Source organism: Gopherus evgoodei, chromosome 1, assembly GCF_007399415.2.
Source record: "Gopherus evgoodei ecotype Sinaloan lineage chromosome 1, rGopEvg1_v1.p, whole genome shotgun sequence".
Taxonomy (NCBI): Eukaryota; Metazoa; Chordata; order Testudines; family Testudinidae; genus Gopherus; species Gopherus evgoodei.
This window is the reverse complement of record NC_044322.1, coordinates 78,974,706-79,001,837: the sequence shown is the minus strand read 5'-3', so window position 1 is coordinate 79,001,837 and position 27,132 is coordinate 78,974,706. Positions and strand designations below refer to the sequence as shown.

The 27,132-nt window shown below is 38.6% G+C and overlaps 1 protein-coding gene across 14 annotated transcripts in view; it reads left to right on the top strand.

Moving 5' to 3' along the window:
- Window positions 1–27,132, top strand: part of MYCBP2 (MYC binding protein 2) — a 463,608-nt gene that overhangs the window by 418,474 nt on the left and 18,002 nt on the right. For 12 of the 14 annotated variants that reach the window (XM_030566987.1, XM_030566958.1, XM_030566968.1 and 9 more), the window contains 10 exons: window positions 222–461; window positions 1,374–1,472; window positions 3,084–3,164; window positions 6,408–6,674; window positions 10,881–11,164; window positions 11,697–11,793; window positions 18,278–18,397; window positions 22,075–22,176; window positions 24,195–24,323; window positions 26,889–27,021. In XM_030566987.1, coding sequence (XP_030422847.1) covers window positions 222–461; window positions 1,374–1,472; window positions 3,084–3,164; window positions 6,408–6,674; window positions 10,881–11,164; window positions 11,697–11,793; window positions 18,278–18,397; window positions 22,075–22,176; window positions 24,195–24,323; window positions 26,889–27,021 — 1,552 coding nt within the window. The remainder of the gene's footprint in view (window positions 1–221; window positions 462–1,373; window positions 1,473–3,083; window positions 3,165–6,407; window positions 6,675–10,880; window positions 11,165–11,696; window positions 11,794–18,277; window positions 18,398–22,074; window positions 22,177–24,194; window positions 24,324–26,888; window positions 27,022–27,132) is intronic. The other 2 variants (XM_030567004.1, XM_030566899.1) reach the window with 1 other exon arrangement.

Here is a 27,132-nt window from a genome sequence, read left to right as displayed (position 1 = left end):
ATTTGAGACTTTGAAATCTTAACCTGTGAAGATTGATAGTTTTATAATAAAAAAGATTTGTAATCTTGTTATTCAGAACAGACATTTGTGTGTCATGTAAGCTATAATTGGTTTCTATAATGTGTGCTGGATAATTTGTACCAGTAATTCACCGAGAGTAGGTGACTCGGTGAGCCTGATACTGTGTTTCAAATTCACATCTTTATATTCCTGTTCATCAGGTTGATTTGGATTCAAGACACATTGGTTGGGTAACAAGTGAACTTCCTGGTGGAGATAATCACATCATCAAAATTGAATTGAAGGGCCCAGAGAACACGCTAAGAGTTCGACAAGTGAAAGTACTGGGATGGAAAGATGGTGAAAGCATTAAAATTGCAGGCCAGATCTCAGCAAGTGTAGCTCAGCAAAGAAACTGCGAAGCTGAGACACTGCGAGTATTCCGCCTTATTACATCCCAGGTAGGACATTGGAACTATCTCATATGGTGAAACATTGGAGAACATGAAAGCTGCTGAGATTTAATTACTCCTTTTAAAAAGAAGGCTGTTTTTTTTTCCCCTGTGTGTGTGGGTGGTGATAGTGATAGTAAGCTAGGGTAGAAAAGGACTTGAAGAATTACTACTTCATACAGTGATTAAACATATTAATGAACTAAATTTCCTTCTGGAGCTTCTCCATTGTACTGACTTATAGTTGGTTTGTTTCTTTTACCTTTCTTTGATTTAACCACTCCACTGTGCTGCAGAACCTCATTTCTTTACACTAACAACAACATACTACTTTATATCCTTCCTCTCTCATGGTTTTCCCATTCCTTCCTTTTGTCCACACCTGCTACGTCATTAGTACCCTCCATTTAAAAAGTATGCTAGATCTCTCTCTCTTGTTTGTCTTGTCATTTTAGACTGTAAACTTTTCAGGGGAGAGAGTGTCTTTATTTGTGTTCATACAGTACATAGCATAAAGATCCTGATCAGGGCCTTTCAGTGCTAATGGAATATAAATAATATAAATTCAGAGATTTTGAATCTCCATCATGTGTGTTGGTGATAGATATCACAGAAATTGGAGAGCAAGCTAGACATTGTAAATGTAGAATGACAGGCTTTTTAAAACAGTGACATATTTTAATCAAATGTTATTAGTGGCTGAAATTTCTCTGGTGCTGACTGCCAGTTCAGACTCCCCTTTACTATATTGTTGTCAGCAATCAGAAAATCTGATACATGGCGTACAAAACTAAGCAATGTTGATCTGTTTTAAACTACAAAGAATGACGATATGACCCTCCTTATTTGTCAGCTCGAGTTTTATGTCCATATGAGCCTAGTTTTGAACTTTTGTTTAACCTTTGTTGTAACTTCTCACAGGTATTTGGAAAACTCATCTCTGGAGATGCTGAGCCAACCCCAGAACAAGAAGAAAAAACACTGCTGTCTTCCCCGGAAGGAGAAGAAAAAGTACACAATGTATTATTTATGTTCTACAATTATTATTTTACTGAAATAAGTTGTCCCAGATGTTTTTCAGTCTTTTTTGATCCTCTTACTTTAGATATTCTTCATATCCCAGCAATATTATACTGCTGCCATTGCCTATTTTAAAAAAAAGACATAATTAGATGGATTTTTGTGTAATTAATATTTTTGATGAACAGATCATAATTGGGGCTATAGGTTTTCATTAAGGAGTCATAGTAATAATGGTACAAATCGGTGATATCAGACAGGCTCAGGAGCCACAAGTGGCTCTTTAATGTGTCTCCTATGGCTCTTCGCAGCACATGATATTAAAAAATGGTGTGATTTAATTATTAATCAATCAGGATGCTTTACTATGTTAATAACCAGTTGTAGAATACTCTGTCAGTCATTTTGCTGTGAGAATAATATACTATAGAGAGAGAGATTGTGTGTAAATGAAATTAATTCATGCTATTGTGGTTCTTTTGGGTAATGTTGATTGCTAATTTGGCTCCTGAACCACTGAGGTCTGAGTATCACTGGTACAAATCATACTAACAATACTAGTAACTTACAAATATAGTTTTCATTGGATGGTTCTTAAGTGGTCCAGGCCCACTTGGAAAGATGTGCCCTTAGTCCAATGAGCAAGTTATTTTTTATGACTGCTTAAAATAGTTAATCCAGAACGGGGTTAAGGTCCAGTGGCAGCGCAATTAAGGCCCAGTGACAAGGCAGGACTTCTGTTTCCAGTGTTGTCAGTTCGTCACATTTCACAAGTGCTAAATTAACTGCAGATGATTTATGGTAGATCCTGAAAAGTACATTGTCTGTCTGATTTTTGTTGCCTTGGTCATAAGTTACATATTATAAATCAGAGATCGGCAACGTTTGGCACACGGCACATCAGGGTAAGCACCCTGGCAGGCTGGGCTGGTTTGTTTATCGACCAGTTCCACAGGTTCAGCTGATTGCGGCTTCCCCTGGCTGCAGTTTGCGGCTCCAGGCCAATGGGGGCTGCAGGAAGCGGCAGCCAGCACATCCCTCAGCCCGCCCCATGAACCGTGGCCAATGGAAGCCACAATCGGCCGAACCTGCAGATGCGGCAGGTAAACAAACCGGCCGGACTGCCAGAATGCTTACCCTGGCGGGCTGTGGCCCCAAAGGTTGCCGATCCCTGTTATAAATCATGGAATATTTTTTTATTTTTGTTGAGTTTCTCCTTCTGGAGACATTTAATTTAAAATACATTAAAGATTGTAAAATTGGTCCATGTTACATTAGTTTCTAAAGACTTGATCATTGGTGATCAGTATTAAGTTGAATTCGTAAGGGTGGGTCTTAGAAGACTGAATTTCATTTGTCTGAGCTTTCTGGAGATGTATCTGTGCACTGATATTTTACATACATAACAGGATGGAAATAAGCACCGCTGGCCTGTATCAATTTTCCTAATTGCTTTATCTCGGCTACATAACATTTTGCTACACATCAGTATGTTACAAAAATCTGCTCACTTTTAGCATACAAAGTTTAATATTCCACATTCATTGGTGCAACAGTTTAAAAATGCTTTAGAAAGTCTTAATCTAATGTTATTTCTGCTTTTTATTAAAGGCAACTTCAGATGCAGATCTGAAAGAGCACATGGTTGGAATCATATTCAGCAGGAGCAAACTAACAAATTTACAAAAACAGGTTTGTGTAATAAAGTTCTTGAGGTGTTAAATGTTTACCTTAAATTGTAACTACTGGAAAAGAGCATAATTATAAATCTTTTGTTGCTTAACATTTTTTTGCTTGAGTATTTTTCATCCTTATAGTATTTTTCATACTTAAGTCTCTGTTTCTATTATAAATTACATGTTTAAAGATTTATAATTTGGCTTTAAAATTTAGCAGTGAACTGTAACTAAAAATAAAACCTTATCCTGTGAACCTTCTTTTAAAATTATAGTTAAGTGGAATCAAGTTGTCCTAATATTTACTACTAATAGTTAATGCTGGCATACCTCGTTCAATATTTCAGATGAGTCTCAGCTGCCAGTTTTAGGTACTTATTTACACTCTTTCCCCTTTCCCCACCAAAAAATAAGTTTAGAATTCTTAGATTATGGGCAGGGACCAGCAAGGAGATCAGGATTTGGATTCGGAAACTATCCCACCCACAGTATCTTCAGATGTTTGGATCGGGGTTTTGTTTAGCTTCATTTGTTTTTTAATTTATTTTTTTTACTCAGACATAGAAAGATGGCTACTGTGCATCTGAGATAACCTTAAGAAATTTCTTAATATTTTTCATTTAACTAAATTCTCCTTTCACACAGTAAGATTAGCCATTTTCTGTGGGATAAATGTTATAGCAGAGATTTTCAAAGGAGCTTGAGAGGAACTAAGTACCCATCTCCCATTTAATTTCAACAAGATTTAGTGCCTGTTTCCCTTTTGCACCTTTGAAAAGCCAAGCCTTACAGGCTTGAAAATCTTTTAAATAAGTTTACTTTTTTTAACACATTATTGGGTAAATTATAGGCATTTAATAATGTGTATGTATACAGGGGAGTCGCATCTTACGCGGGGGTTAGGCTCTAAAGTCAGCGCGTAAGGTGAAAATTGTGTATAGTCAAAATTACCCTTGAAAATCCCTTAAATTGCCCATAAAGTACATTCGCTGTTGTTTCTTGAGCTGCTTAAACATTTCTTGATACGATCTCAAATAGTCCGTAATAGTACGTGTGATTTTGAGGCGTCATTCCATAGGAGGATCGTATTCAGAAATTAAATCATTCAAGTGTTTCACTGCTTGGAACACTTCAGCAAATGTGTGAAGATTCCAACTTGCTGGCTCTTCCTATTCATCGTCGTCATCTTCATCTTCTGTAGACGATTTTGTCAGTTCCTCTAACTCTTCATTAGTCAATGTTTCTCTGTGGCTCTCAATTAATTCTTCAATTTCTTCCTCAAGGATGTCGACGAAGCCATCACCACCCGCTTGCCTGGCCACCTGAACAATACATTTCACTTCTTTGTCAATGATCGGGAAACCCTTAGAATCATTCACACATTCTTTCCATAGGTTTTGTCAACTTGCATTGACTGTTTCAGGCTTGATTGCATTCATTAACCTGTTTAATATAAGTTTGGCAATGTTGAAGGACTTCCAGCACTCCATCACATTATGATTGGGATCAGCGTCCATAGCGCTACGTATCCGTGAGAACATAAGCCTCGTGTACATGGCCTTGAAACAGCAAATCATGCCTTGGTCAAGAGGTTGGAGGATGGAAGTGGTATTGGGAAGGGAGAAAGACAACTTCAACGTCATTATGCGCAAACCGGAGTGCATTAGGGTGACCAGGAGCATTTTCTAAAATCAGCAACACTTTAAAGTCAAGTCCTTTCTCTTCAAGGTACCACTTGACCTATGGAATGAAAGACTTTTGGAACCAATCCAGAAATAATGCTGCTGTCACCCAAACCTTTTTATTTGATTGCCAGAACACAGGCAGGAGATCTTTGTTCTTGCCTTTTAGGGCACGGAGATTTACAGCCTTGTAGAACAAGCCTGGCTTTATTAAATGCCCAGCTGCATTGCCGCAAAACAACACAGTCACACGGTATTTAGCTGCTTTGAAGCCAGGGGCTTGTCTTTTTTATTTCGAACTGTAAGTGGAGTTGGGCAATTTTTCCAGAAGAGCCCAGTCTCATCAGCATTAAGAACTTGTTCCAGAAGATAGCCCTTTTCTTCTATGATTTTCTTTAATTGTCCACGGTAGGCTTTTGCTGCCTCTTCATTGGCAGATGCAGCTTCACCAGTAGTCTGCACATTTTTGAGGTTGAAGCGATTCCTAAACTGTTAAGCCAACCTTGGCAGGTTTTGAATTCCTTTTCATCAGAAGGCTGTCGCTCTTCGGCGAGAGGTTTGAACAGCGCATAGAGGCTAAGAGCCTATTCTCGCAATGTGTTGCCATCAATAGGCACACATTTACGGTTCATGTCTTCCAGCCATAAGTTTAATGCCTTTTCAGTCTTTCTCACGCACCTGGCTCATCATCTTAGCAGTTATTGGAGCACTTGATGTCACAGCTTTACGAATTTCTCTTTGTCGAATCTTGATGGCTCAGATGCTAGATTCGTTGCAGCCATATTTACATGCCACGTTGGAGACTGACATACCGTCTCTCAGTAAGTCCAACACAGCCAGTTTTTTCTCCAGCATTGGAACAGATCTTGTTTCTTCGGTTGAGCACCAGATGAAGTAGTTGGCTTGCGTTTAGTGGCCATGTTGTATGAAAAATACGTATCTTTAAATACTAGAATCACACTCAACGTCGTGAGATGCTCACACTATTAGAGGCACGCAGGAACTGAGATTGACTGAGGGAACAGCAGATTCACATCTCCCATCTCACGCTCACTCTGGGGCATACGCTCATTAAGTGGAATGCTGGGCAGAATCTCGGCTGCACTACTGTATTTAAATTATTACTTTTCCTTTTTTATTTTTTTGCCGAGCGTATATAGTTGAATTCACATAAGTTAAATGCGTGTATGATGCGACTCTACTGTACATAACAATAAGGGTTTTTTATGGTCTCTAAGATTTCTTAAATATGTGGTTAGAAAAGTGATTATAAAGTGGTTTTAAGGAGGTATTCTCTTTTGGGAAGATATAGATATCTTTTGACTTCTAGTAATGTGTGTTCCTGGATTTTAAATAAAAACACAGTTCAGTGATATTGTGAAAAACTGAGGCAGCAAATTCAGTATTATAGGTACATCTTTATCCCTAATTTGCATTTATAATGGGGAGTAATAGAAAAAATCAGCAAAATTTTATGGGCTTTTTTTTTTTTTTGGTTTATATTGCAGTCATGTAGGTGTTTTTGCCTTTTTTTAGTTCTTACTAAGTTACTCTGTGTGTGGCATTTGTTTGGTTAGGTATGTGCTCATATAGTCCAGGCCATCCGAATGGAAGCAACCCGTGTACGTGAGGAATGGGAGCATGCAATCTCTAGCAAGGAGAATGCCAACTCACAGCCTAATGATGAAGATGCCTCTTCTGATGCTTATTGCTTTGAGCTGCTGTCCATGGTTCTGGCACTGAGTGGTTCCAATGTAGGTCGTCAGTACCTGGCTCAGCAGCTGACTCTACTCCAGGATCTCTTCTCACTACTGCACACTGCCTCTCCCAGGGTACAGAGACAGGTGAGTGTGCTAACTACTCTTTATCTCTTGCAGTGCTTACAGCAAAATAATCCAGTGCTAAAAATTAGATCATAATATGCTTGACAGTACAGAATGTATGTGAACTGATTTTTTATTCAGTTTAGTAGTTTGCCTCATTTCTGATTTTCATTAAACAAAATGTGTGTATAATTTTCATTGTCAAATTCAAAATGTCCTCAAATATGAGATATGAAATATTCTCAAATAAAATAAAAGCAGACTTTTGTAGTGTGACTACATATGGAAGACAGTTAGCCTTACTAGAAAATTATTCAAAAAGTTATGAGCGTCTGAAAACAGAGAGTATAATAGAATTTGGTTTTGCAATCAGAACTATGACATTTGTTGACCACTCAGTATATATTCCCAGATGTCTGTGGATGGTATCACCCACTCAGGATCTCACTCTGCATCCCCACCCATCTCATCCCAAAAGGTTTGCGATGCGAGTCTTTTATGGCAATGTGAACTGCCTTCTACAAAATCTACACCAGTGGAAATTCTTCCCAGATTAGCACAGGGATCTAATGGTCTTGTTGCATGGTTATGTGACAGGCCCATAGAGGAGGGGGAGAATTACTTGTTTTAAATACAAAAAATATATGCAGTACAGATTAATACAGTGCAATAGCCCTTTTAATATGAAGAGAATTATTTTCTCCATTCATTTTTTTTCAGATATATTACTTAGGTAGTATTTTACCAAGAAAAGACACACAGGAAATATGTGTAAATAACATGAAGAAAAGTGCAGTGTTATGTAAAGAAAGTCCCCAAACTAATCGTCAGTCCTAACAATCATCAGTTCAACACAACCTTTAAATTGTGAACAAGATTGGATTAAGACAGTCTGGGGCCCTACATCCACCATTAGAGGGAGCGCCTTCAGCTGCACCCCCTTTGCTCTGACCCTCATGAAGTGATCCTGTGGCATCAACCTCCTCCACCAACTTGGAGTCCTAGTGACAGACAGCACATTGCCCTATTCTAGAGAGGCTAGGGCAGCAGAATGAGGCTCCTTTTTTCTGCTACAGAAGTGATAATGGGGTCCCTCTTCCCCTCATGGATAACATGAGTGGCAGCAGACTTCACCTCTTTCTCCTAGATTGGCAAAGGTGCAGCAGGGGAACCCCTCAGGTGTCTGAGTGTACCTGTTCAGGGGGGTGGAGGGCTGGTTGAGATAGTGGCACTTTTCCTGCCACACGCACAACTCTGTTTAGATGGTGTTGGCAAGAAGCAGTGGGTGTTGAAATTAACACCCCATGATATTCATAGAGGAATTCATACCATTCTGAGCCAATTCTTTCAGATTGTTTGCAGATTCAGGCAGACGTAAGTTGTACTTGTCACTTTTTCAAGCTTTTCTCCAAAATCATAAGTGCTAGAAGCTTAATTAAAAAGAAAACGTTGACGCTCCGATTCTGAAATTATTACAATATGGTATTTTCTTAGTGCCTATACCTTTATCTGGTCCTGTTAGTGAATGTAAAACAAGTAAAATCCATTTACAAAATAGCTGTTTCAATTGCTTGTTGTTACTTGCAAAGAATGCTATTACATAGCACTATTACAAAATTATTCAAATACAGAAAGCAGAATTTTTTCTTTAAAATCTGAGAGCCATTACTTTTCCTATTTCAAAAAAGTCTAGCCATACTTCTTTAGACATAGCTACAGCAAAAATGATTGTAGTTTGGAAATTGAAATTCTGTATGTAAGCAGCTGTTAATGAAGAACAGTGTCGCCGTGGAGTGGTTGAGTGCGCCAGGTCAAGAGTGCTGCCTAATGGAGACACTGCAGGGTATACTGCTCATGGTCAGACGCCAAAGGTCACTTTGCCTACTGGCATTATCACAGGGTAGAATTGCCTACTGGAGAGAGTCCCAGGGCCACTTGTACTAGTGGCAATATTACACAGTAATGTCACCCACTGGCAGGAGTCCAAAGGCCACCCTGCCTGGTGGCAATATCACAGGGCCCACTAGCAAGCATGGGGCAGGTAGAGGAACCCGGGCCCACCCTACTCTACCAGCTTTCGCCCCAAGGCCCTTTGAAACTGTGTACCCTGACACAGGGTTCAAGTCCTGATACCCCCAAGCATGTTCCCTGGGTCCCTTCCTACCTTTATTCCAGTCCCTCTAATGTCGTCTTTGGGTTGGACACAGGATAGTTCTTGTCTTCCCTCTGATTCATCTCTGGAGTTTCCTCCACTGACAACAGCAAGTCGTCCCCTTCAGTTCCCACAGACAGCTGGCTTCCAATGGTACAGCTGGGAGGCTCGACGCTGGCAGCTTGGAGCCCTGGCAGCTTCCTGGCAAGAGGTTGCTGCAACCACTCTTCTCCTTAATCAGCCCAAACTGAGTTGTGCTGTTCCCTTTTGAATGCTCTCTCCACTGGGCGCATGCCCGGCAGGGGTGAGTGGGCATGGCTTCTTGGGTCCAGAGCAGTTTAATCCTCACCTCTCCAGTGCAGGGGTGGTACACCCCATCATAGTCATTGTTAGGTTTGGAGGGGAATAAGAGATTGGCTGGTTGCGTCTGAGTATTTGTACGATTTTAGGAAAGCCTACAGAATTACTGCTCCCTTTACATCATCACTACGCTTTCTTTCTGCCAAGACCCACAAGTAACATGTCTGCTGCTGGAACAATTTGTGATTTAATGTTAATTTTATTTTATTGTATCACTGAAATACAAGCAAAAAAAATTACCTGGTTATAAGCAATAGGAGAAAACGTAGATACTGGTATTTTTGGAGTCTCTTCTCTGGTTTTGCTACACTGTGTAATACATCATACTGCATATTACAAGCCTTTATTTAAAATAAAATCATCTGTTTCTGCGAAGATGATACCTTCATGTGTAAACAAATGTATGTTGCCCACTTAATCCACCCTTGCAGAAACTATCTTCAGCCAGAAATAGTACTTCCATTGATTTCAGAGATTTAAAAATTAATTGACGTCTAATATTAAGCACAATTTAGCATCTAATATTAACACTATATTTTAATTTTTATGTTCAAATATAAATTAAAAACTGAAAACTAGGTCAGTGCAATGTTAAGGCTCTACAGTTTATAGCTTAAAATTTGAAAATCAGGAAATGGAGGAGTTAAGTTTCCAGAAGTAATGTTAACCTGGTCACATTGCAAATCGTTTGTACTTTATCTTTACATTTAACAACATAAACAGAAATATATTAAAATAGAAACAGATAAATATTGTACTAGTATGTATGCAGTGTGACCAAGTTAACATTACAATTTTAACCTGGTGTTTTGTTTTGTTTTTTAATTTCACTGTTTTTTTTATTTTAACCAGACAAACCAGTGTTGTATTAGAATAGGGAAATTTATTGTACTATTGATGATAGAAGTTTGTCTAGGTTTGAATGTTTTCCAAAGGCAAGAGACTTACAAAATTAATGAAAGGTAAGATATTGGGGGAGGGCAGAGATATTGTTTAGTATAACAACTAATTGTGGCGGCTGAATGCCCTCTACTGGAAAATGTTGAATTTAATTGCAACCAAAAATTGCAGATCAGGTTTCCTTCCTTTGAGTTCCTGTAATAGCAGTTTTATGTCTGCTCAATACTTAGATGGAGCAAATTTAGACCAACTCTAAGAGAGGTGTTTCTCAGCAAATGTTTCTGATAGCTAGCTTTTCACATTTTGCACAGACAAGCATCAGTCAGCCCTAAGATGACCATTTAGTGCCTGGCTTTGCTTCTTACATCTCCCTACGTTCTTGTTAGTAAGTATTCTTATTATACCACATAGTGCTTTTGAAAGTCTCAAGCCTTAATTATGAATTTATATGCTATGTTGCATTCTGTATTCCAGTGTAAGTAATCAGATTTTCAGTATAGCAGCTTTTAGTTGTATTTGCATAAGCTGCTTGGATACTCCTTTATATTGCAATTTTCCTATAAGTAACTGCATTAGTAATAATTATGCTTGAAATTTATATGGCACATTAAAATTTACAAAGTACACATTCCTGAGAAACAAAGTAACAAAGTAAACAAATTCCTGCGAAAGATGGTTTAGGAGTTAAAAAGATTAACTCTTCATATGAAAATGGCATATTAAAATAGCTTAGAAAGAAGTAAAAGGTTCTTTTGAATATAGCTGAATTTTCAAAGCTATCTCCTTTAAATTTATGTTTATTTGGTTCTGCTTAGGTCACATCATTATTAAGACGTGTTTTGCCAGAGGTGACCCCTAGTCGCTTGGCTAGTATCATAGGAGTGAAGTCTCTGCCACCAGCAGACATAAGTGATATTATTCACTCAACGGAAAAAGGAGACTGGAATAAACTGGGTATCTTGGACATGTTCCTGGGATGCATTGCCAAAGCACTCACTGTACAGCTAAAAGCCAAAGGAACTGCTATAACTGGAACTGCTGGCACTGCTGCAGGGAAAGGAGTTACTACAGTTACACTTCCAATGATTTTCAATTCCAGGTTGGTAAAAGCTATATTTTGTCAAGCTAAAGATAAAACAAAAGCCAGAGATTTTAAAGGAAAATACACTATTTATCTCTCCCTTTTATAATCTGAAAATCTAATAGTAGGGCGCAAATATTGAACTATTGAATTTGACACAAAATGTTACTATGTTGATATAAAAAGCAAGGTACTGAATAAGTATAATGTTCCTTTAATTACTTTTGAAATATACTAAAGCAGTGGTCCCCAACCTTTTTTGTCTGGCAGGCGCCAGATGATGAGCCACTGAGGACCGTGGCAGTGGACAAGCATCCGCTGAAATGCTGCTGAAGTTCGACGGCAACACCTCTGGGTGAGGCTGTTTGTCAGCGGCAAGTAGTGTCATCCAGCAGCATCGCTGCCAAATTTCGGCGGCATTTAGGCGGATGCTTGTCCACTGGCCAGTGCGTGGCATCCATGACACCCACAGGCACCGCGATGGGGACCCCTGCACTATAGCATTACCTTTATTAATTTCATTTATCTTTTTATTTATTATTTTTTGCAGCTATATTCGCCGAGGTGAAAGTCATTGGTGGATGAAGGGCTCAACTCCTACACAGATTTCAGAAATCATTATTAAGCTGATTAAGGACATGGCAGCAGTAAGTTTCCATGTTCTGAGTGTTACTTTGATGTTGAAACACTTCTGATTACTGAACAGTTCATATACTGTGTTTTTCCAGAGGAACCCTCCTTCATTCAGTGCACTGTGAATGAGGTAGAGGTCTCAGGAAGAGAGAGGACGGTCTTTAGGTTAAGGCATTGAACTGGAACCAGTAAGAACTGGATTCTATCTCTGGCTTTGCCCACGTTTTCTGTATATTGTTGAATAAGTCACTTAGACAAAAATTTCGGAAGTAGTAGCTCACTTTGTTCTTCATTTGTTAGATGGCCAATGTGAGATACACAGAATCTGATTTTTCAGGAGTGCTGAGCATTCAAACTCCATTTGAACTCAAAGGAAGTTGTTAGTTGCACAGCACCTCTGAACTGTCACTGGCAAGTTTAATTATTGAATTTTTAGTTTTTGATTGTTTGACTTTGCAAATGTAATGTTATTTTTATATATTTGTATGTAATTATTTTAGGTAAAGATGGTAGAGCCACCTATTGCTGAGGTTGCCCAACACTTCCCACTCTAAGACCCTATTGCCAGTTGCTTATTAGTTTGGCAAACTATTACATGTATGACTTTTGACTATAGAAAAAGCTGGCTCAAAGAATGTCTCTGGGTGACTGGTATGATGGGCCTAATAGTTTAAATGCTGCCTGCCAATAACTGTTTCAGTGACTTATAATGGAATACCAAAAGCTTCTTTGGCTCTTGTGAGAGCTTGGTCAACTTTGTGTTGATATTCAGGTATCATCTTGTCCATAAATTAAGTTATTGTTGGGAGTCCTTGGATATAATAGTGTAACCGTGCCTCGTTTGGTCACAACTGCGAATACCAAATTCAGGACAAACTGCTGAGAAATAGGGCAGACACACCCCAGAACTGGAGGTTATTCTTCCATGAGATATACCAAACCAACAACAAAAGTAAACTTCTTTCACCATACTTGCAAGAAGTCAGAGCAGCAGTTTCCTTAGGCATTCCAGTCCTCTATCACCACCAAAAACAATAGACTTAGAGAGACTTTAAAACCAATTTAATCAAATAAAGATTCTTCTGATCCCAAAGGACCAGCCACATGCCCAGGCCAATATACAACTCAGATCTTACCCAAAAATCACACTGTTGCCAATCCTTTAGTATCTGAAACCTGAAGGTTTATTTATAAAAAGAAAGAAAAGTGAGAGTTAAAAACTGGTTAAAGGAATCAAATACATACAATAATTGCAAAGTTGTTGTTTCAGGCTTGTATCAACGATGGAATAAATCACTGGCTTCAGTCAAGTCTCTGGTTGCTTCCAAATTATTGGAAGGACCTCAGTCCCTTGGTTAAAATGCTCCCATTAGTATAAGTCCATGGTCCAGAGGTTTGAGCAGGAAAGAGGCAAAATGGAGGTGTTTCCAGGGCCTTTTGTAGCTTCTTCCATGTGGAGGGAAACCCATTGTTTTAAACAAAGCCTTCAGCACAGCTAGTGGAAAATAACAGGTGACAAGATTAGTGTTTGCAGTCACTTGGGCAAGTCACATGTCAATGCATGATTCTGCCTAGACATAGTATAAGCCATTGCCTAAACCTCAAACAGCACGTTCACAGGAAAGTCCATTCAGGGTAGATGGGCGTCTGCCATTGTGAGTTAAATGTTCATTTGGTAACCCACTCAATTTGAATAGTCCTTCCAAGATTTGCAGGCTAATTACCTTGTGGATGTTAACCCAGGAGCAAACATTTGAAATCCAGGTACAGAGCCAGTAGTCATAGCTTCAAATACAAAAATGATAACATGCATACAAATAGCATAATCATATTCAGCAAATCATAACCTTTCCATAGACACCTTACTTGACAATCTTTGTATAAGATTTGTTGCAAATATATAACAGTGGTTGCAAATGTGATCTATATGGTCATATTCTGATCAGATAAAATCACAAGTAGGTTGAAATATCTGTTGTGTTCCTGATGGCTGAAGAACTGGAATTGAATGTACAAGTCTTCCAGATTCTGATGTCACAGAAGGAGGACTTCTGGATAGAGAACATTTGTTGCAAGTGCAACCACTTTCAGTGTCCTGTGTCTCACTCTTTTTTTTTTTTAAACTTTATTTCTACTCAAGAAAGACTTTTAATGTCTACAGGACATTTCATATATACAACAATGCATTTGATCACTCTGATAGCATTTGGAAATACATATTTCATTAAGCAGTACTTGAAAAATACAGGTCCTTCTTTGTCTGACTTACTGTGGAAATGATTCCATCTGTTAGAAGAGGGTGTCACCATTTTTGCTGAGAGAGAAGAAAAAAATAACTCCTCTGTGCTGGGTGCATTTGATTCTTCCTGTGGATCTCAGGGTCAGGACTCAGAGTCATGATCCATTCCAGACCCTTGAGATTCAACATGAGCACATACAGATGGTTTTGGGTATGGTTCAGAGGTGGACCAGCTGGATACCTTGCAGCCAACTCAGGTGGCATGTCGGGGAGGCCAGGGAGACTCGCTGGACAGGGGCCTCATAACAAATTCCAAAGGACATGGAGGGGAGGCAGGCAGGGAGCACCTTCCCACAGGATCTGCTCTAGGAAAGCGAAAGAAGCAGGATGTAAGGCTGCCCTCACCTCCTGGAGCACATGATAGGGGACACATGGGGTGGACAGCCCCTAGCACTGGCTGAGCACTATAGGATCCACCCAATCTTTGCATTTGTAGTCCAGGATTTCTACAATTCTGGTGGTGCCAGCTAGGACCAACCTCCAGGGTGCCAAGGGAGATTCTGCCACCTGCACATTAAGGTGTGGATTGTGTAGTGAATGACTCAGGGTAATGCAGGAAGAGATGGGATGGCCTTATGGGTAAGGCAGTTGAATGCTGCCCTGGAGAATTGGATTCTACTCCTGTCTCTGTCAAAGAGCTCCTGTGTGATCTTGGGAAAGTCACTTGCACCAAACTTTTTAAAAGTGATCACTAATTTTGTGATGTTCATTTTTGGGTGCCTGACTTGAGACCCTGGGGCGTGATCAGGGCTGACGAGGGTGTGGGGAAGCCGGTACAAATTACCAGGGCCTGGCAGTCCAGAAGGGGGCCCGGGGCCCAGCTTTGTTGGCCCTGTTTAGTCAGTCTGTCCTTGCTGGAGGGCCTAAAAAAATTTTTCACTGGGCCCCAAACCCGCTCTCAGCAGCCTTGGGTGTGATTTGCAGAAGTGTTGAGCACTCAGAGCTGCAACTGAAGTCAATGGGTGCTGTGTTTTGAACATGTATATTTGCAGAGGAAGCTTTATTTCTGGTATTTTCTAACTTTTAACTGTGTGACTTTACACCCTAAATAATGTTCTTTTAATATAATTTTCTGTATGTAAAACACATATAAGAAAGAGAGAGCTATTTCAAACAGGCTTTCACCTAGAACTGGGGCTGTCTTTCAGTCTTCTGACTTGCCTTAAAATATTGGGAATTAATCTTTATCACTTTCAGCATTTTTCTGTACACCAATTTAGTCACTAATGGAACTTTCCTGAATAAAGTCAGTCCTTTTACTGAAGTTGAGCTGATTACAGAACCATAGTTAAGATTGCATTACAGATTTCATTTTGACAGTACAAATAATTAAAATTACCTGGTCAGTCTATGGTGTTTAGAGAGAAATAAGAAATATAAATTACAGATAGGGAAGTTTGGTGTATTCACATTTCTAGTGTATTGAGATTGGAGTTTAGGAGGTTAGTGAAATTACTTTTTTATTTCCTAAGGATAGCTCAAAAATCTATTTCTTTCAAGTCAGATTTTCACCTTTTTTCAGACCTCCTCCAGCACATAAATTATAATATAGAAATGCATAGGATTCGTTTTATTAGTTAATGGGTACCTAAGGATGGGAAGAATGTGTGTTAGTTACTATATTTTTACAAAAATTCGTGATTTCCCTGTTAATGAAAAGTAAGTACATCAGTTTTAAGCCACTGGATTTGTAAATGTCCACATTACGTATGACAACATTGATTACATAATTTTATGCATCAGTATTATTTTCAATTTTTAAAATGTTAATAACCGAACACCACTGTCATAAACAGATAGCTAAGGGTTAATGTTCTTTTACCTGTAAAGGGGTAACACCAGTAACCTGAAACACCTGACCAGAGGACCAATCAGGAAACAAGACTTTTTCAAATCTGGGTGGAGGGAAGTTTGTGTGTGAGTTCTTTGTTCTTTGTCTTGGGTCTGACCCTCTCGGCTATGAGAGTGATTTTTCTATCTCCAGCTTTCTAATCTTCTGTTTCCAAGTTGTAAGTACAAAAATAGTAAGGCAATAAGGTTTATATTGTTTTCTTTTGTATTTACATGTGTGTAGTTGCTGGAATGTTTTGAATTGTATTCTTTTTGAATAAGGCTGTTTATTCATTTTTCTTTTAAGCAATTGACCCTGTATTTGTCACCTTAATACAGAGAGACCATTTTTTTGTCCTTTTCTTTCTTTTTATATAAAGCTTTCTTTTTAAGACCTGTTGGAGTTTTTCTTTAGTGGGGACTCCAGGGAATTAAGTCTGCAGCTCACCAGGGAATTGGTGGGAGGAAGAAGTCAAGGGGAAAATCTCTTTGTGTTAGATTTTACTAAGCCTGACTTTGCATACCCTCTGGGTGAGGGGGGAAGAGAGATTAGCTCTCGGTACTTCTGTTTTTCAGGACTGGAAACAGGGAGGGTGGAGTCCCTCTGTTTAGATTCACGGAGCTTGCTTCTGTATATCTCTCCAGGAACCCAGGGAGGAAACACCTGGAGGGGATGACAGGGAAGGGAAATGATTTTTTCCCCTTTGTTGTGAGACTCAAGGAATCTGAGTCTGGGGGTCCCCCAGGGAAGGTTTTGGGGAGACCACAGTGCGCCAGGCACTGTATAGATTCCTGGCTGGTGGCAGCTTTACCAGGTCCAAGCTGGTAACTAAGCTTGGAGGTTTTCATGCTAACACCCATATTTTGGACGCTAAGGTCCAGATCTGGGAAAAATGTTATGACAACCACTGTTTTACTTTCACCTGTACATGGGACACAGACAGTTCTAAAGAGTGTTTATAATTGTGGTTTTATGTATTAGTTTCATATATACACTTATTCTCTTTGTGACCTTCAGCTATGCTGGACAGAGAGAGAGCTGTGTGTGTGAGGGGCCTGCTCTTTCATGGACTCTTGAAACAAGTTGCCTTTTTCCCAGCCCTCAAGGGACAGGCTTGGAGGATTGTCCCTAAAACTGAACTTGCACTGTAATGCAAACATTGAACTCCAATCTCTGCAGAATGCATGTGTGTTTGTGCTATTCACATGGTTTACTCTTTAAATTCATGTTGTTCTGTTTTTACTGAAAGTATGAGGTCGGAGTTAAGAGAGTGCAGTACAGTGTGAGTTACAGGAATGTTTTATGGTGTTCTATGTTTCTCTCTGGGAGGTGGCAGCACTTTTCTTGATAGAGAGGAGGAATCCATCAGTGAAAATAGTTAATGTTAGGGATGAGTGACAAGTAATGCAGCAGTCAGCCCTAAGGTGATCATTTGACACTGGCTGCTGCGTTCTACATTTTCCTCCCTTCCCTCTAGTAAGTATTCCTGTTGTATTTTCCCTTTCTCTTATTGCTAAGATGGAATGTTATCGCAGTTCCTTCTGTGCTCCCAAAGCAAGTTCTTAGATCAGTGAGGGTTATCTACCCCTCCCCCAGTTGTCATGCTTTCTAGATGATTCTTAGTTCATGTCACTGATACCCTTGGGAACATAATCTGCTGAGGTACTACATAAAGAGTAGGTCTACACTTGTGGCAATGTGTAGAATACAGACACTGGATGCCCAGCTAGCTCAGGCATAAATATTGGTGTAGACAGTGAGCCACTCTTTAGGTGGGTAGAGTAGAGTAGAGTGCCTTACATGCCTGAACCCTAGGGTACATACCATACACAGCTTTCTACAAGCCCAAACAGTGCGTCCCATGTCTACACTGCTGCTTCTGGCCACATAGTCTCCAACTCTTGGAGACTTTTCCCACCATAATGAAACACTCTGGCAGCAGGGAAAGGCTCCAGGAGCCTTGCCACTGCTGAAGCCTTTCCCCTCTGCCTCCCCCTGCTGGAACCTTTCACTGCCGTGTGATTTTGGACGCCTTTCACTGCAGCATGGAGCTACATGTATCCTACATGCCGTCGCAAGTGTGGACAAGGCCAAAGTTGGCATTTGCCAATAATTACCACATAGATATCTGAGACTAACCATTTTTCTGTGTGCTTAGAAAAAGAAATAGCTGATAACTGAATAGCATTTGCTCGAGAATGCTGACTTTCTAATTGTTACCACTGTACTTTACTTTAAATTCCCATATTTCTAGCTTCCAGTTGAGTTCCTTTAGTTGCAGTTTCATTTCTACTTGATACTTTAATGAGGAAAGTGGTAATATGTTAATGAGTTTTAGAACAATTATCTACAATTGTCTCTTTAACAGGGTCACCTGTCCGAAGCTTGGTCCCGTGTGACAAAAAATGCTATTGCTGAAACCATCATTGCTCTAACCAAAATGGAAGATGAATACAGATCACCAGTGCGATGCATTGCAACAACCAGGGTAAGGACTTTGTCAGATATACATCAATTTGTTGCACACTTTTGATAACAGCAGCGTCCTACTAATGGCACTTCCAAAGGTTAGCATAATGTTAGGTTCCATAGGTCCTCACAGTAGTAAATTTTATATACAGGGAACAGAAATTACAATTGCTAAGTCCTGCTCTGTATTATGCTGAGGATATGTTCTATGATGTGTATCCTGCGTATTGTGTGCAGGGTGGTGGTTGACAGAGCCAGTAAATATGTATTATTTTGTATGTAACAGTTTCAGGGTACTGTGTACCTCCATTTTGAAGCTCTGATTTATAACTAATTATGTACAAGTAGTATGGTTTATGTAACACTAATGTATGTACAGTTTTTAATAAAGGTAAACAGCAACACTTTTTAAGAAGATTAGTAACATAATGAACATTTAAACTTAAATACAGTTTTAAATGTTTCTCCTTCATTTATTTATCTGCCATGAACAAAGTTGAAGATTCTATATTTTCTCTGCAACATGGATAAAATACCTCAAAAACCCGATAATAGCAGAGCAAAACCTTTATATCATTGTATGAAATCACAGAACATGTAACATTTAATTCTTAAGTTGTGTGTGTTCCTACAGTGTGGAGAAATAATACTGTTCCACTTGGCATTCGTGCAGTGAAAAGTAAACACACAGAGGTCTATCTGCTAAATAGAAATATTTCCCATTGTTCAGAACAAATAATATTTTGAAAATTTCTGTCACACTGAACTCCACTAAAAATTAGCATCGATGTGTACTGTTTGGAAGAGAACTTTGTAAATTTTAGATGATGTTGAAAATGCCTACTATTTAAAACTTATTAAATAGGAATGCATTTGCCACTGAGATTTGTAAGCCCAAGAAGTTAGATATGTAGTAAAGTTAAATACATGTGCAAAACTCTTTTTTTTAATCTTTTTTTCCCCCCAATTCTGAAATATTCTGGTTCTGGTTCACTGAAGATTGCAACATTATAGATATCTGAGTCTCATGGTAATCTATGATATTTGATGTCACAGAGTGATGCACACTGAGAGATCATTGCTGAACCAGGAAGGCACCAAGAGATTTCACAGAGAGAAGGAAGGAATTTTTTACAGGTTAAATCTTCAAGGTCATACTGTGATATCTAATCAAGGCCATCTTATTTGACAGTATCTAGAACTGTATGTCTGGAACTGGATGCAGAGAGACCTAAAAAACTCTTTGATCTGAGAGCACCTACATTTTTTTATTTCAAGGCACATTGCAAGGCTTCTGTTAATTCAGGCTTTTTATCTGCAAGAGGAAAGTATGTGGGAGTTTTTTTGTTTTTTGGGGGGGCTAAAGAATGCTGGTGGTCTCAGGCTGACATTTTCAATTTAGTGTTATTATTTTTTGTTTTGAAAACTGTGTAAATGAACATAGATGTGTTTAATATACTTCTTAGAAAGTGTTTAATACATAAAATGGTAAATATGTATAATGCATGCCAAATATTTATACAGAATAAGAAGATAATTTTCTTTTATTATCAACACCAGATATGTTAAAACAATTTACATAAAATATTTTGTGAAATTGTTGGTAGTAAAAATATTCAACATTTTAGTCAACAAAGGATTTTCCATATATCTTGTTTGTTCAGATTCAAGATTGTCCACATATTTCAATTTTCTTCTGTATGAAAGAAATATAGCACATTAGTCAAACTGAAGAATTTTTCTGGAGCAATTCTAAGCATCCTCCACAGAATGAACAAGAGTTACCTTCTTCCTTTCATTTTTCCTTTCTAGAAATGTTTGCCTTCAGTTAAACTAATCTCTGAAGCTTGGTTTGAGAGACTTTCAGCAGAAAAAATGCTACTCTTAGCATCATAGAAAATCAGGGTTGGAAAGTACCCCAGGAGGTCATCTAGTCCAACCCCCTGCTCAGAGCGGGACGAATCCTCAACTAAATTATCCATGGTTAGAGGAAATTCATTTATTCTGTCCCTTGGGCTTTCAACACTCCAAACTATTTTTTTATGCTTGTGTCTGGTTCCTAATATTCATAGGCCACAAATCTCCATATTTTTATGCTGTGAAGAACACTACTCAGCAGCAAAAAGCCTCTGGAGAGCTAAACCAAACTTTGTCTGTGTTCAACTTCACCCTGGGACATACTATGTTTCTGAGCCTTTTCTTCTTCTGTAGTCCTCTTTCATTTTAAAAATAAATAAATAAAATTAAAATCATTTGTTGAAACCTGGCCCCATGATACAGTTTCCAGGATTGCTCCTCTCACTTAAAAATAAAAAAGTTAGATTAAGTAGTAAGTACTGCTAAGTGACGTCTTTTAAAACTTCTTCCAGCCCCATCTTTTAAGATTGACGTAACTTCATCATCATAATTCATGTAGCAAAAGTATTTTATACTTTTTGACTAAACAGTTGGGGATTTAGTGTTCTTGGTGGAAGATTGGTCTCAGAGCCCTAGTCAAATATTTTTGGCTGTAGTGGCTGGCATTTCTACTCTTCCAGAAGATGCAAATTCTTTCTTCTCATAGAATAGTTGTGTGAAGAGGGAAGTCCCCAGCAGCTGCAGGTATTTTGCTATCAAGGTCTATATTAAAACATTAAGCTAATTCCCTTTTTCATCTCCTTCCTTATCCGTTCTCTGATTTTTGAGTGTCACTGAGTCCTAGTCCCCTATCATGGAAAAGATACGAGATAATGCCATCACCTTCATACTTCCGTTAGGACTTATAGAGTAGCTTCAAACACCAGATTTCTTCTCCTGGCAAGTGTGCAATAAAATCCATGAATTGAAAGATAATAAAGCAAAGTTATAGTTCCTGGCGTCAAAAGTAAAATTCAATGGATTAAAAAATGTACCTCATTAGGGCAATGCTGTTTCCCAGGAATCTTGATAAGTGATTCGCGAGCAGCCCGAAAGATGCCATTTTATCTCCAAATGAAAGGTCATCCCACATTTGCCATCTCCAGTCCCTGTTACAGGTACTTTGTGTAAGATTCAGGTGAACAAAGAAAACGGTAGTAGGAGCCAGAGTTCTCAGAGAGTTCTGCCTGTTTGAAACCATCACTTACTTTTGAGGCTGCCACTTAGATATATTAAAGTGTGAAGTAACTTGAATCAGTCATAAAAAACAACTTTTTATCTGCCAATGGTATTTCTCTCGATTAGGACAATTCACACAGACCACCCAGCTGTTCTGTGAATTCCTGCTGTAACTAGCTTTTTTCTATTGGTATTCTTTATCAGCAGTGTATATTGACATTCTCTGTTTATTTCTGTATTATTCCTTAAGTGTATTGACAAAGCTTGTTCAGTTTGGCAGTGGTTGTGCCTTATCTGCCATGTTTCTCTACAGTGTACTATGATTAGTTTGCCTTCTCTGCCTCTCTGTTGTATAGTTAATTAATATGTTAATATAATTTTAAGGTGGGAAAACTGGGGAGAGATGGGTTAGTCCTGAGATTTTCACCCAGAAGTCAGTAACTTTTATTCATGTGCCTGACTCTCTTTATGTGATGTGGTAGAAGAATCCATACTAAGTGGATTGACGTGAAAAGAAGGCAGTTGAAAATGGTATTTATTTCTAACCATGAGAATTACCTTTATTTTAGTCTTTTGTGTCTACTTGGAATATTTATATAATACAACCCTCTCTTTCAACAGCTCTGGTTAGCCCTAGCATCCCTGTGCGTGCTTGATCAGGACCATGTAGATAGACTGTCTTCTGGAAGATGGATGGGAAAGGATGGGCAGCAAAAACAGATGGTAAGACTTCAAATTCAAGATTTTTTTTTCTCTTTTAAACTTGGATCACATTGAATTTACTTTTTGTCATCGTTATTGCTTGTTTGAAGAGAGCACATGATATGTAGAACAAACATTCTCAGATTTCCTCACGAGGTGATACTAGCCAGACAGTGTTCAGAAAATGAAACCTGGGGGAAATCCAGGAAAAAGGAACATGTAATATGGCAGATCAAACATATAATATGGTAAGATCAAATAGCAAAAGGTGAAAAAATATATATTCTTTAAATATATCAGAAATAGAAAAGCCTTCAAGAGAACTGGTGGTTCGATTGGCCCATCAATGATTAAAGAGAGCAATTAAGGAGAATAAGGACATTGCAAAGACGTTAAATTATTTTTTTTGCACCAGTCTTCACTGGAGAAGATGTTAGTGGAGGCACCTACCCTGGACCTACTCTTTTCTGGTAATAATAATGAGGTATTGTTAAAGCTGCGTGAATGATATTTCAGTTTACGGGTTTGAGCCACATCTGAACTTTTTCCGGATGTTTGGCCGATCAAAAAAGTGGGCAAAAAGTCCATTTCAGGTTGAGCAGAATGTTTTGTTCAACCTGAAATGTTTTTATTTCTATGCATTTTAAAGGGCCAGATTCACAAAAGAGAAGGAGGAAGAAGTGATGGTGTTCCCCTTTATATCTTGTCGTAGTCTCTCTTAGTGTCTTCTGTTGAAGCTGTTCCACTTTGCATAAATAATTAAATAGATAATGGAACAAGAATTGAATTTGGGTATCCCCACTCCCAGATTAGTGCCCTAAGCACTGGGCTATAGGGTAATTGAAGGTTGGTTTATTTCTATCCTGCTAAAGCTGTTCCACTTTGTATAAAATACCTGAACAGTCATTGGGAGTCAGAGAGAGAGTGAGAATGACCCTATTGCCTGGTGATTAGGGCACTCACATGGAAAGTGGGAGACCCAAGTTCAAGTCCTTGTTCTAATAACTAAGTGTATTATACAAAGTGGAACAGCTTCAGCAGAGGAGATTAACTAGTCGTCACTTAATGCAAGGCGGTTACATATTTGTAAATGTTAATGTGGACATGGCACAAACATTTGTTCAAGGACACAAAAAAGGATTGCTTTCTGTCTTTCCAGAACTTGACTGCAGCTGTCTCTTTTCCCCTGTTTTCCCCCAAGGGGAAGTTAATTGAATTACAGTGCAGGCTCTTCGCACTGTTCAATGGAGACAGACAACAGGGCTTGGGGAGCCAGAGCTGGAATCCATCTTGCAGCTAGGAAGTAAGGAAAGTCAGAAGTCAGGCTTGTGAACTAGGCAGATGAAGAACTAGTTCAGCAGTCAGGGAGAATAGCTGCTGAAGTCTGCTTCCAGTTCCCCACTCCCTTGCATACCTAGCTGGAAGGAGGATGTATTTGTGTTGCAGTAGCGATGGAAATGGAGAGTGTTTTATAGCAGTAGAATAAATTAATGTTACAGTGGAATTTAGGGTTTGTTGCCGTGGAATTTGTTCACATTGTACTGTGGAATAACTTAGCCTTGATTATTTATCTTAACAGAAAAGGCAACATATCAGGGAAGTTAAAGGTAGATATCTTGCCATTTTGATGGATCTTTGAGGGTTCCCCATCATCAGTTTTCATAATTTTTTTCTATCAAGTATAGCATGCTCCCAAAATATGAGTAACACGTCAAACAGCACAGCAAGACTTTTGTCTCACTCTTTTTGAAAATAGATTCTCAGACATTTTAGTGATGAATATGAGCTAATTTTTATTAAACAAAGCAAATCTGGGATTGGATGCATTACTGCACTTTTGTTTCTTATATTTCTGCCAGGCATAACTGTTTTTAGATATTGATCATTTCAAAGTTGACAATTTATAGTCTAAAACAAGTTCAAATTGTCCTGTTTTAATTTTCTACCTTCCTTTATGGGATGCCCACAGAGAGAGGGGAGTTGAGGGAAGCAGGTTTAACGTATAGGGAATTATTCCACTATTTTTCTTCTTTATTCAGCCGATGTGCGATAACCATGATGATGGTGAAACCGCTGCAATCATTCTATGTAATGCCTGTGGGAATTTGTGTACAGACTGTGACAGATTCCTTCATCTCCATCGGCGAACGAAAACTCATCAGAGACAGGTAGAGTAAATAAGCACACCAAGTAGTGTGCATTTCAATAGCTTTTTGTTGTTGTTGCTGTAGAGAACAAGCGATCTACAAACTGTTCTCTGTGCTTTCTAAAAGGGATGGATAACTTTGCATTTAATTTTGCATTTGATTCTACTTGATTTTCTTGTCCTTTAAAGAACATTGTTATGAATAGGACTGTAATGTCAGCTCCTAATCCCACAAACCTGGCTCATAATCCCCGTTTCCTTCTTTCCTATTCTAACTTCATTGAATTTCTCTGGAAAAATCCAAGAACCATTCAGACTTCCTTAACTATAAAAATCCATCCATTACTCCCTCAGAAATGTTATGTTTACTTCTCCTTTCACATAGAGTCCATGCCTGTGAACACAATGAATTGTTTGCCCTCTTTGATGCCCTTTCTGCTCCTCAATCCTTTCCTTCTCAGTTTAAGGCCTTCCATACTTTTCATGACTTTGTTATAGCTCCCTCTCCCTCTCCCCCTCCCCCTCCAATTCCTCACTTCCATTTCCCTTGCCCTATTTCCTTCTTTTCCTTTACCCCAATCACTCACTCAAAGGCTACTCACCTATTCTTCACCACAGATCTCTCCATCCCATCCTGATTTGTGAGCACCATTTGCCCTGCCCTCATCCCCTTCTTTCAAGCGCCTTTTCTTCAGATACAAGTGTGCTGTAATATTCATACTGCACCACCAAGAACCTTAAAAAAAAAAAAATTCTCGTTGTATCCCCTGATCCTTTGTATATCTGTCTGACTTATCTTGCCAGTTCACATTTCACTTGGCCAAAATATAGTTCCTTCTTTTTCTTTCTGTGCCCTCCCTTTGTTCTCCTTTCTCCACCGCTGTTGACATCGCCTCCTTCCTGTTTTTCAGGTTTGCAATCTTAGTGTCACCTTTGATTCCTTTTCCTGTTCTCCACACACCTATGATGTCAATAAATCATGCCATATCTTTCTTCGTTTCAAAAACTAACCCTAATTTCTGTACCAATTTACCCATGTCAGCTCCTTCCTTGGTGATTGTAATCACCACCTCTTTAGCCTCATTGGTGCCATATTGCTTCTTTTCCAATTTGTCCAAAATGCCTGCCAATCAGACCATGTTACATCTAAATTCATGTTTAAATTTCTAATTCTCATCTTCAAATCCCTGCAGAACTACACTCTGGCCTCTATATTGTGGATCTAAGATCTTTCACGTTCTACCACTCCCCCTTCTCTCTACTTACTATGAGAGCCTCAGCACCTCATTTTTCATTCACCCACTGCTGTCTTTTGTGCCTTCTATCATGAAAGGAACAACCTCCCAGTTATTATCACCTTCTCCTCCTGAATATCCCTCTCCAACACATTCCAGCATTTTCAGGCCTAGAATTTGGTTCCTAAACTCTTGTTTTGACACCAGTAAAAGCATCCTGATCTTTAGAGTCCCACTGAAATAAAATGGAAGTAGAGGTGCTCACTTGAATTTATTTACATAACTATGGATTTAATAACCTAACTTTGGACCTCCTGGATTTGGAAATTTTGGATTTTCTTCCATGAGCCCCCACAACTGGAAAACAAAATATTTTTAAATCATTGCCCACGGTTTACTTTTTGTTCTAGATTGGAGACTCTTAAGGCAGGGATTATTTTGAAATATTTACTTTACATCACTGTCATAGTCAGTTTTAACAAATAATAATTTGTCATGGCCAGTTTTTAGTAGGTCACAGATGATCATGGTGAACAGGGCAAACAACATGGGAATACTTTTATTTAACAAAGAGACAAAAGTTTAAAAAAAAATCTGTACCCAAAAATATTATTTTTCTACTTCTGTTGCAAACAAGAACAGTATGTATTCTGTGATAGTGAGAGATCTTATATATACACACAGGCAGGCGCGCTCACTTTCATTACAATAATATATGTAAAATCAATTCAAGCAGAGCCTTCTTAACCAGGAAAGGCAGAAAACTGCATGAAGTCCTTTTGGGGGCTCGCTATCTAATTGTAACTTACCTGGAAAGTGTTTAGTTACTACAGTGATGGGCATTATAAGAAACCTTAAGACAGAACAGTTTTCAACATATTTGTTGCCATACCAGAGCATACCTTTTATAAACCTATACTGATTTTTTAGATGTAAACAATTTTACTTCACACAAGAGGTTGTAGGGTAATTTAAGGCCTCCTGAAGTTTAAAGCTTTCTCTGGGAGTCTTCACACCATTCTGATTCTTAGCATAGGTGCATTGCTTTTCAGTGTTCTTGTTTTTCTTTGTTGACTCTTTGGCCAATCCAGGTTTTAATTTGTAGCTTTTACCCTTCAGTGTGTGTTCCAAATCATCATATCATATATCCCACTCCTTGCATGCACACAAATTACAAAATGTATAAAAGTTGTATTTTTAAAACTTGCAATACAGACTCCATAGCATCCATGAGAATTGCGACAAAAAATGTAAATTTACAGGTGATGCCAAAACTAAAGTTTCTTATAATTGCTTACTGATTCAGCTTTTTATAATAGTACTATATAATACCCATATGGTTAAACGGATAGGTATTTAAAGAAGAGGAAGAAGCTATCAAAGTTGATCTTCATGAAGGCTGTGGTAGGACCAAACTTTTCTGGCTCATGGCACTAGCAGACTCTAAAACTATGAAGGCTATGGTGGAATTTAGAGAACAAACAGGTAAAAATCAGATATTTCTTGTTCCTTACTCATCCTGATTACTTTTTCTTAAACTTCCCCAAAAGATCAGTTTCTGAAAATGCTACTCTCTGAATTTTTACATTAATGCTT